Source organism: Ochotona curzoniae, unplaced genomic scaffold, assembly GCF_017591425.1.
Source record: "Ochotona curzoniae isolate NIBS_2020 unplaced genomic scaffold, NIBS_Ocur_1.0 contig_2723, whole genome shotgun sequence".
In the NCBI taxonomy this organism is placed as follows: Eukaryota; Metazoa; Chordata; class Mammalia; order Lagomorpha; family Ochotonidae; genus Ochotona; species Ochotona curzoniae.
In genome coordinates this window covers 27,270,928-27,283,071 of record NW_024465573.1, presented here as the reverse complement: position 1 = coordinate 27,283,071, position 12,144 = coordinate 27,270,928, and the positions used below count along the sequence as shown (strand labels likewise).

Here is a 12,144-nt window from a genome sequence, read left to right as displayed (position 1 = left end):
CAGTTAAGAAATGGACAAAACATATGACCAGGCATTTTACAAAGGATGATGTTCAAATGGCCAACAGATACATGAAAATATGCTCAGGATCGCTAGCCATTAGGGAAATGCAAATAAAACCACACAAAATCTCACCTTACCCTAGTTAGAATGGCAATCATCCAAAAATTGATAAATGCTGGCAAGGATGTGGGGAAAAAGGTAGCCTAGTTACTGCTGGTGGGAATGTACACAGGACCTCTGTATGTCCTGAAGCATACTAATACACCCACCATGGATGACAGAAGGAAGATTCCAAAGAATGTTGAAAATAGATCTTCCATATGATCCAGTAATCCCACTTCTGGGAATTTACCCAAAAGAAGTGAAACTTGCATATGACAGACTTATCTATATTTCCATGTTTATAGCAGTGCCATACACAATAGCTTATAAATGATTCAAGCCATATGTCCATCCACTGATGACTGGATAAAGAAAAGTGTGGAATATATATACAACAGAGGCTGCAATAATCCAATTTCAGAATGTCAGTGTTGGTCTTAAAAACTACATTTTTGTACTCCATATATTAATTACTAAAAGTCATGAAAACATATTTTGTCTTACTGGATTTGCTTGTTTCTCCCAGCATAAATGTCTCCAATTGCATCTAATCTATTCTGAAACACAGGATTCCTTTTTTATATGACTGAGTAGTATTTTGTTGCTAAACAGATTTTTTTCTCCAGGGATTGATTCTTTAGCTTACTTGTAACAGGTTAGTTGGATACAGATGCGTGGGTTAATTTTGGGGGTTATTAGTCTATTCCACCATTCCAAATTTAACTACCTTGAGACAAATTTAACCAACAATATGAAAAATTGCTTTGGTGAAAATTAGAAAACATTAATGAACGATATAGAAGACACACACTTACACACAACTATCAAGTACCTCTTCATTGCTTTGGTGGAGAACAGTAAGGTACAGGTACCAGAGCTACAAAGATATATAAATCAGGTAGTGAGCTGCTCATCTCTGCATTGTGTTTCTTCATGTGCCTGCTTTCCTGTTCTACTCTAGACCTGCTCAACCTTGACACATACCCAGCAGATCTTTCCTCCTCACCCAGCATAGTGATGTTCTGTGTCCAGTCCTTGACCTTCTAACACAGATCAAGATCCAAAATGGAGGACAACAAAATTACTTCCCAATTCCTCAACACGGTTAATATAGTAGTTTTAGTTTGGGTGTTATACCATTTGGCACAAGTGGTGCCATGTTTGAAAGCATCTGAAAAACTAAAGATTCAATTCCCTCTATACATTTCAAGCCATCAAACACACATTAACAAGGAAACCTTGAGAGAAATCTGTTCTTCAAAAAATGATGTGACTTTCCCAGGAAACCCTTCCTCTGGAGTTTGGCTCCTTGAAATCTGAACCCCATAATTATACACAAATGTTTGTAAGCATTCTGTTAGGAACCACTATTCTAACCTTTTATTTAGAAATAAGGCACAATGAGGCCAGTCATGGCATATCAAGCTGGTCCTCTACCTGCAGTGTTGGCATCCCATATGGGCATGGGTTTGTGTCCTAGATTCTCCACTTCCAATCCAGTTCTCTGCTTGTGGATAAGAAAACCATGGAGGATGGTCTAAGTCTAGGACCATTACACCCATGTGGGTGAGCCGGAAACAGCCCCAGACTTTCAGCTTGAGATTGACTCAGCTCTGTTGTGGCCATGTTGTAGTAAATTGGTAGATAAAAGACTTCTTTGTCCCTCCTTCTCTGTAAAAATCTTTTCAAATAAAAATAAATTTTTAAAAAGGAATAAAGCACAAAATAAACTTCACAAAGCATAATTTTTCCCCTCCAGGTATTCCATAGAGCTTTTCATTGTATGTACATTTCTTTCTTCCTAGATAGAATATCTAGAATATATATATATATACACACACACATATATATTTGGTAAATGTATATATATACATAGCCTTTATAGATAGATATACAGATGTAGATATATAGTCTTTTTAGGCCTTCTATTGGTTGCCAGGAACACCTGTTACTAACAAGGCCTTATAAATTTCCTGGTCCCCTCCCCAAAGCATCTCTCTTCGTTCCTCTCACAATCCTTTTAACCAACCATTTGAAAATACTCATGACAATGACCCCAAGTTCCTGTATATCCCACTATCTTAACCCAAAAGCATAGTTTTGGTTACAATTAATATTTTTCATTTTTCCTTCCTCAAATTATTAGTATTTGAAATACTTCAGTATAATTTATATAACCTCTACTGTACCATATGTGAAGACATAATAATTTATCACCTCTTTATTGTTACATATTTTGGGTAATTCAATGCTTCAGATGTATCTTTAAACATAGCCTTTTAAATGAACTACAATATGTTCTTTTCTCAAAGTCTTAACAGCAGGACTGCTGACACAGATACAAATATATTTATAGTTTTGATATGAGGTTGCAAGGATGCTTTACAAAAACTTCGCTATAGTTTTATAATAAAAGCAAAAGTATCGGTACCTATCCTTGATAAATCATGGATGAATCATGCAGGATGCTCATCCTATATTAAGTCTGTAGGAAGTTCAGGTCATGTTTTTGATTTTATCTTTTCAGTTTTAATGAACTTCTGTTCTTAAATCTTTGAGATATATAACAATTCCTAACATGAAAAGGAATTAGTCATAAGGAATGATTAAAATGTTATTATTAGAACGCTGTACTAGTGCCATTTGTTCATGACGTTTGTCAATGAATTGAACTTTTAAAAAGATGAGTTATTTTATAAAGCAACTGCGAGCAACATCATTTGTTGAAAATTCAGGACAGATACAATATTTTAAAACAAGTTTTTATAATTATAAAGAAAAATAAAGTGTAATGATGTTTAGTGTTTATTTAAACCAGAAAAATCATTTAGAAAAAGATAAAAATATACAACTTAATTTATTCAGGGTATAAACACGTATTTTACTATTTGTTATCCAGGAAACCTTATTATTTTTTAAAGATTTATTTATTTATTGGAAAGTCAGATATACAGAGAGGAGGAGAGACAGAGAGGAAGATCTTCCACCCGATGATTCACTCTCCAAGTGAGCGCAACGGCCGATGCCAGACCGATCTGAAGCCAGGAACCAGGAACTTCTTCCAGGTCTCCCACATGGGTGCAGGGTCCCAAGGCTTTGGGTCGTCCTCGACTGCTTTCCCAGGCCACAAGCAGGGAGCTGGATGGGAAGTGGGGCTCCCGGGATTAGAACCGGCACCCATATGGGATCCCAGGTGTATTCAAGGCGAGGACTTTAGCCACTAGGCCACGCCAGGCCCATATGCAGGAAACTTTAATACAATGTTTCACAGTGCTATTTTTAACATTTCTCTCTTGATCCAATTTAAATGGCCTCACATTCAGATTCCTGGCATGACATGTCTGTCTCTATGTGTGCATGTATGAATGCAAATAGTATCTAGATATTTTAATAGGAAATTTAAAAAGGCACAGTCATTCATCATTTCATCTATAATAGGGCAATAAAGTGATATTTATAAACAGATTTATTCTAACAGAAAACTATTGAATCCACTGAATGCAAATGGCATAAACAAGAGCAACCATAATGTCAGAAAATAATTAACCAGTATAGCCACCCAGATGTTAGAAAGCATCACTATAACTTATATACCAAAATATCACAAACACAGCTTACCTGTAGTGATATCACAGGTGTTAATACTGCATCTGTTTATTGATGGTATTAACCCAAATTAGGTCTCATCCTCACTTTTTTCTTCATTTAAAAAAGAAAAGACACAAAATAAATCTAATGGAAATAAACTTACTTATATATTACCAGTAGCTTAATGAATATTATCAGATAAGGAATAAAATAAATCAGTAAACATATAGATCATCTGATAATGTAAAATGATTTTTTTGACATAGCCAGAAATGGCACTATGGTACTACTTTATTATTTAAATTAGCATTTTATGGTATTTTGCATTTAAATAACTTTTATGTAACTATTATGACAGTAGTGAAGGAAATTAGATCCTGCTAGGAAATTTACAACATGTGCACTGTCATAAAATGATTGTAAAAACAAAACACAAAAAAAAATCAAGGGACAACAAGTTTTAATAAAGGGTAATTTGGTGGATAAAGACATAAAATGGCATTTGCCAATGTTGTACTTGTTTTCATTTGATAAAAACCATCTACATTGGTCTTGAAATACGAAAAAGTTCTGGCTCTTACTTCTTTGTGAAGAAATATGACCAGGTGGGGAAAGAAACCTACCCCCACTCCTCATTAAATCTGTCAACCAGTGTTTTGATAAGCTGCTGCAGATTCTAATGAAATTCTTCGGGGGGCTAGGGAAGTGATAACTGACGTACCGGGGCCCATCAGAGGCAAACAGCTTTCCTTTTCCATGCTCATTCAGCAAAAAAGACTCACAAACTAACATTCAGAGAAAAGTCTGTGACTGTGGTGGCTGGCAAACACTGAAGTTATTTTGGCCATAGTGTGATGAACCAAAAGGGATCAGATCAGATAGGCGCAATCAACTGGAATAATCAAAGTATCTTATTCAAAAGTCTCCTAATATTATGACTTATTAAAACTAATGCAATCTTCAAAGAAAAAAATCCACTGGTTATTTTGCAAATAAAACATTCAATAAAAAATCCATAATTAAGTGCATGTGCACTTTGCATGTGTCTTAAGAAGCAAGAATTTCTGCAATTCAACATTTTCTTTTATTTAGGCACTGATAATTCAGTAATTTCAATATTAGATGTTTACTCGGCATTCTTATTGCTTAACATAAAGCCTGGTTGACGTGACATTCATGATGTTCTTCCGCTGAATTGAAAAATTACTTGTAACTATGACCAACAATGCAAAATTTCACAAGGCAAATAAAACAATATATAGAAAGAAAACCACATATACAAATTCAAATGTAATCTGAACAAAGCTGACAAAAACCCAACACTTCTATTAAATAAGGATTTTAATTTCACTTTATACCAATATAAAATTTTCAGACACCTAATTTATTATCATATTCAAGATTATATTCATTCCACTGAGTGCAATTTTTTCTATAACTTCAGCCACATTCTTTTGGTAAAATGAAACTCCCAATGTAAAAGATTTGATACAAAACTATCACAAACAATATGGTAAGATCTAATGCACATATAACAAAAACTTTTCATTCTTACAGATTTATACCAAAACAAAGCTTCTGATATATCTCCAGAATAGTAATTAATGACCAGTTAATGTTATAAGCAAAAATACTTGAACTAAGCTAACATTTAAATTTTAAAAATAGAGTATTGAAACTGCAGTGATTTGAATAAAATATTTAAATATATTACACATTAGAATATGACCAAGTTAATTTTAAAAGTTCACGTGCTAAAGTATGAATTTTTTTTTGAAAAATCACCAGACAATCCTAAATGTTTAAAACTTGACAATTTCTTCCTCCTCAACTGAGACCCTAACTTGGTTAATGATAGGGGCTGAAGAATATGGAGTTATTGAAATAAGCCCGGAGTGCCTCAACATCTAGCAATTATTACTGTTTTGATTTTCCCAAGCACAGATCTTTTAAGGTTCTTTCATTCTGCCCATGCAGATCAATAAAAGGCTGTGATAAGGAAAGCCACAGGGAACGAAAGTCCATTCATCCATCTTTTGTCAGATACCTATTTTCTGCTATTAAGGAAAGTAATCCCTACAAACCTAAGAAAAGGAAAGAAACAATAAGGAAAGCACAGGAAACAAACGGCTATTGGATACACTCTGCCATCAATAGTGATGGCAGCAAGTGGTCCTTCTTCCAGTTTAAAAGAACATGTTTCTTTCATACAACCACAGCTCAGGCTTCTTACACTTCTCCAACTTTCTGTTCAGATCATATATACTGTTCATATAGCCCCCGCCCACTCTCCAAAGTATCAAAAGGTAATTAAATAGGCCCAACATTAAAATTAAACCGAACAGAAGTTACTCTTTCTCTTGGCCATGATGTCAAATTTTTGAAAAGCCCTAGTTTAAGTGAGAAGATTCTCCTGTCTGAAGGCTTGGTGTTGATCGACTTTCACCTTTCTGGGCAGCCACTTGCTCAGTGAGAAATAACGCAGCTGTACCAATCATCTTTAGGACCCCTTGAAAATACGATTCAAACTGCTTAAACCAGACTTGCACAGTGCCTCCTGACTAGAGCTATGGGGATCAATTACCTTAACTGTGTAGTCTGAAAATGATGCTGGATTTTTTTGGACTTTCTGATGCTTACATATAGTTCACAGAAATTCTTCTATGTTTCCAGAAGTATTTGTCTCTAGCAAAAACATAATCAAGTTTTTTTTTTCACATTTACATGAAGCTTGTTTTGACATTTGCTGAAAGGGCCTGGAGAGATTTTTACATGCATGTCATTATTCTCTTGGTATTAAAATTCTGTTCTTTCCTCAACTGAGTGGCAAAATAGTATAAGCAGGAAGGATTAAAAAGACAAATCTTGGTTGTAGTATTTCTTATTGAGAGAAGGAACAACAGAAGTATTTTTGTTCCTTAATCTTTCATATTTTAATATTTTCAATTTCTAAAGCAAGGCTTTTAAAAAATTATTGCTAATACTTAGGAAAAGGGATCTATTACAATTTACTTCTATTGACCTACTGGAAGACTGGAGAGCACAACAGTGAGGGGTAGGGAGGAGAAGGGAAACCCCGACGCCTATTAAACCCCAATGACATAAAATAAAGAATTAATAAAAAAAATTCACAGCAAAAAAAAAATTCACTATTATGGCAAAGATTATCATTTACTGCCAAAATATAACATTGTTGCAAGAGGAAATAGTTTGATATTACTTTTATGTATGTGACAATGACAATGAAAATGCATTTCATTAATTTTTATGTCAACTGCTTTATGAATTGGCATTAACCAACAGATGAAATTTTCTGCTTCTCCTATTTTAAACCAGAAACTAAGCATGTTGAGTTAAAATTTAGAGAGGACTGGTGCGGAGTGCCAGTTATGGCTTTGGGAGTAGGATAAATAATTTCTTCTACAGTTACATATGTACCTAATAGGAAGCCAACAACTCCAGTAAATGCTATCGAAATATTTTTCAGGATCATCCATATGTTGTAGTGGTCCTTGGAAAAGGTAAGAATTTCAACCAAAGGTGGTAGGATGAGGGCCAACGTGCTGCTGCTCACAGCACCAACGAAGGAAATCACAATGTCTAAACGAGGAATAAGAATTGCTCCAGCACCTAAAAAACAAAAATGCATAGTTTTAACACTTACATGAACATTAAAAGTGGGAACTTTTAGTAAATTAAAACTAATAGAAGCAGGACTACTAAACCTTTGCTTTATGGGAAAATCGCTCATATTCTGTTCAGAGCTAAATAAACAAAGAAACTGAAACCATAGGTGACATTTCTTGAATTTTCAGTTGTGACCAGAATTTCATACATAAACAACTCTCAATCTTTTACTATACAATTCTGGACAAAGAAACCTGGATAGTTCATTTCCAAAGCATTCGCATTACTCTGCCTGCTGTATAGTTCATTTTACAATACACAAAACATGAGGTGGCAGAGACAGAAGACAGCAGTTCCTCACAGAATTCCAAGTAACTAAAATACAATAATGGAAACAAAGAATCACTACCAATCAAACTTCATATAATCCCTGAAGAACACTAAGATTAGCTGGAAAAAAAACTAAAAAACTGGAAATTAGGATATCTTGCATAGTTTCAAGTATCTCTAAGATAACTAGTAACTAGCTAGGGAGAAGCAGTACTTTACAATGGAGAAATATGTCAGAGACCACCTAACCAGGTGAGCAAAGTCATCATCACCAATAAGGCTACTGACACCATGATACAATGCATTAAGTGCATGCCATCACTCCTGAGAGATGCTTGCTAACAATGCTTAGCCTTGGGAGTCTACGATGGTTTAAGCTGACAGCTGCAGCATCTAAACTCCATATGGATGCTACACTTACAATCCAGCTCCCTGAGAATGCATCTGGAAAGCAGAGGAAACTGGCCCAACCATGTGTGCCCTTGGACCCACATGAGACAGCCAGATGAAGGCCCTGGCTCCTGGTTCACTCCTGTCCCATCCTGGCTATTGATGCCATTTAGGAAACAGATGGAAGAGTCCTCTATACCGTTTTATCCTTCCCTCTCTGTGTCTGCATTATTAAAAATAATTCTTCTTGGGCCCAGCCCAGTGGCGTAGTGGCTAAATCCTCGCCTTGAATGAGTCAGAATCCCATATGGGCACCGGTTCTAACCCCGGCAGCTCCATTTCCCATCCAGCTCCCTGCTTGTGGCCTGGGAAAGCAGTAGAGGACGGCCCAAGGCCCTGGGACCCTGCACCAGTGTGGGAGACCTGGAGGAGTTTCCTGGTTCCTGGCTCTGGATTGGCACAGCACGGGCTGTTGCGCTCACTTGGGAGTGAATCATCGGACAGAAGATCTTCCTCTCTGTCTCTCATCCTCTCTGTATATCTCAGTTTGTAAGAAAAATTAATAAATCTTTAAAAATAAATAAATAAACCTCCTCCTTTAAAAAAAGGCTTGACTTTGACTGAATCAAGAGTGAGATCATCAAACAAATGTAAATTGTACAGTCCCACACAGTTACTGGCATTTCAAAAGCATTAGGATCATGAAAGACAAGGACTGTCAAGACTAGAAGAGACTAAGCAGACCCAACAACTAAATTCAACTGAGACTTCAAACTGTTTCCAGGACTTGAAAATGATATTAATGGAAAAACTAGTAAAATTATAATAAGGGATATCGACTGGACAGAGTATTACATCCCTGCTCATGTCGGGTTTAACAAGTGTGTTTTATTTGTGTGAGCTTTAACATCAGAGAAATTTGAGTATCAGCTTTTAGCAACTCCATTTTCTCACAACTTTTCTGTTCAAATTCCTTCAAAACGAAAAGTTGCTTTTTAAAAAAAAGGCACCCTGCTATATCAGCTGCATTTCCTACAAAATCTTTGATGGGTTTTCTGCAAGTTTTATTGGCTTTTTCATCTTGATCTTACCAACAAAAGTCTGGGAAAGGTCAACAGTCCTTCAAATTATCTTTAAGATGATTTTTTCAGTGGTTTTTCAAGGGTTTAGCATGGCTACAGAAGTAACTGTTGGATTTGCTCCTATGCAAGTATGACAACTGCATCATCCCTGCCACCAATGACATCACAGTTTCTTTTTACTGTCTTTTGGAATTCCAATTACGCACTTTTTGGCCTTCCTTAACTGCAATGCCATGGCTATCATTTTTCTCATATCCTGTTAGCTTTGTCTTAATTCTGTGTTTGTTTTTCACACATATATTTCTATATATGTATGTACAATGTCCTCTTTGTAATTTAGCTGTTTGTGGTGTAGTTGTTCATTTTAGGTTTTCCAGGTTTTTTTCCCTCTCCATATACTATGAGCTTTTTACTCTTCCTACTCGTTGCTTCTTCTTTGCCTATTCTTTCTTTGACTGCTAACATTTTCCAAAAGGATGCAGGACTGATTCAGTATAACTAAGTTCTCCCCATGTGTTTCACAGAGCCAGAGTTATTATTTATAATTTTCAGTTCCAATGAAGATGAATACCAATGCCTTAAACATTCTTTGAAATTATAATTATAGTTTCATTAAAGTACTAAAGTAACTCTTTAGTTAAATAACGAATTGACTAAGAATCTGCAATTCTAATAGTAGAAATTTTCATAAAGCCGATTCCCTTGTTTGGCAGATCCTGTAAACATTTATTTCCAGGGAACTATAAAGCATATCCTCAAACTTAATTAGGACTTTTCACTTCACGGAGCAATTTTTCCACATGTTCATAGTAGACAGTGATACAGAGGTCAGGTCAAATATGACTGCAACCTTCCACCCGAAGATATTTTCTATTTGGAATCCATTTTCCCTCATTTTTTTTCAATAATATACCTGGTCATTGATAAAACAGAGAATGACATGGATCAATACCACAAAATTTTAGAATTTGCAGTAAATTTTCATCTATCAAATCTTTTTTATATTTCTTAATATGTATTTATTCTAAAATTCAGGGCTAAAGAGGGTCCAACTGCTAATTTGCCCCCCAGATGGCTGCTGCCAGTGCCAGGACAGTCTGAAACCAGGAACCAGGAGCTCTGTCAGCATCTCCCATTATGGTGGCAGGGGCTCTAACACTTGGGCTTTTCTCCACTGCTTATTCCAGGCTTCAGCAATCTGGACTGGAAGGGGAACACGTGGGGCACAAGTAAGACGGACTCATATGGGATGCTGGCATTGTAGGTAGCAGCTTTATCCACCATAATACAATGTGCCCTTATTAATATTTCATAACTATGGAGTCTAATTTCAATTAGATAAAAAGATACTTTCAATGTATATCAAGAGGTAATAGGTAATAAAAATTGCTTGAGATATATTACTTAGCGCTGGCTTTAGTAGAGAAAAAAAAGGGGGGGTAATTATATACTTTAGTCAAATTCAAAATATAAAAACCAGAAGGAGAGAAATAATAAGAGAACAGTTTAAGGTAATGACAGCTTATTCATTATAAATATTCAGTATATGATTATTTTAAAGATAGTCCTATATCATTTAGATAGGCATTATGAGTAGATCCACCAAGTGGTAATTAAGTTTATTCAGTATTTTCCAAAATTATAAAGAAAAAATACCATATCTTGAACCATAAAATTCCTCTGATATGAAAATTAAAAACCTATTTTCCTTCCATTGCTTGCATATGAACATTAAAGCAGGTACAACCGGGCAAAGCTAGCAAAGCTGATATTATATCATCAAAACCAACTCCACACACCTACTGATCCAAGAACACTGTGCTACAGAATGACATTTTCTCATTGCAAGGGTAACTAATTTAAAAGAAGGATGAATTTTAGTGTGGTTTCTCTTGTCTACTATGAACTTCTAAAAGTTTGTGATTATTCAAATGAGAAAATCCTCAATTTGGACAATAACTGAAATAAGTGGTATTTAACATATTTTATAGATTCAAGCATAATTGGAATTGAAACATTTGTCTTGGTGTTAAAATAACTCAAAATTTGCCAGCTCACAGTACAGGTTTGCACATAAAATGTAAGGTATTAATGTCCATGGTGACCTTCGGCCAGTTTCTATCTACACATACCTGTCATGTGTCAGATGCAAATATAATCACTTAAGCGTCTACAGGAACATTTAAAAGAGCATAACTCTCATCTTTTCAATCATTTGAGTTCCAATCACAAGACATCTGGATATGCTTCAAGTAACAGTATTCAGACATGAGCAACATACTAGAAGATGAAAGGCTCACTACTTTAGAATATAACAAACTTGCACTCAGGATTCATGAGGATTAAGGGACTCTGAAAGATACTCTATTGTCAATGCAAACCCAGCAGTTGCCACTCGACTGTTCATGCTCTATGAACAGAACAAAGCCCTCTCGGCTGTCCACACACATTCTTCAGGAAACAGACTGACCCCAAATCTTTTCCAGTGCTTTGCAGGACAGAATGAAAAACAGTCCTGCCATAACTATCAGTAGACTTTTAGTTCAATTCAGGAAGGTATACCAAATTTTCAGCAGAGTTTGAATGTGCAATGAGGTAAGAAGCAGTACCACACAGTTCCTGCTCTCTTCAACCAAAGCATAGTGCTATAATTATTATAATTTCTGTATATGGTCAAGTGCTTTACCTATTTTTAACTGAAGGAAATCAGCAGCAAAGAAAACCATGCAGTTCTCTGTACTATAAACTCCAGTGAAAAAGCCCCTGACTTCTGAGAACACAGACCACTTCTGTGCTTCAACAGATATGTGGCTCCAAAAGAATACTGCCAATCAGTGTGTAGAAATGGACAAAGTATGGAAAAGACTGATCATTTTTAGCATGGTTCTCAACTTCTTCAATTGAATTTTAGTAACTGGTTTTCAAACAGAACATTTTTTCAGAACATTTTTTATGGTTACAGATAAAACAACATTTACTGTAATGACTTATACACAGTCCAGTCATCAAAATATTAATAAAA

At 35.5% G+C, this 12,144-nt stretch overlaps 1 protein-coding gene across 3 annotated transcripts in view; it reads right to left on the bottom strand.

Moving 5' to 3' along the window:
* Window positions 1–3,323: 3,323 nt before the first annotated feature.
* The window catches only part of SLC36A4 (solute carrier family 36 member 4), a 52,450-nt gene continuing 43,629 nt past the window's right edge, over window positions 3,324–12,144 (bottom strand). For 2 of the 3 annotated variants that reach the window (XM_040977147.1, XM_040977149.1), the window contains one exon: window positions 4,587–7,323. In XM_040977147.1, coding sequence (XP_040833081.1) covers window positions 7,016–7,323 — 308 coding nt within the window. In that variant the 3' untranslated portion in view covers window positions 4,587–7,015. Of the gene's footprint in view, window positions 3,805–4,586; window positions 7,324–12,144 lie in introns of those variants that run through there. The other variant, XM_040977148.1, reaches the window with a different exon arrangement.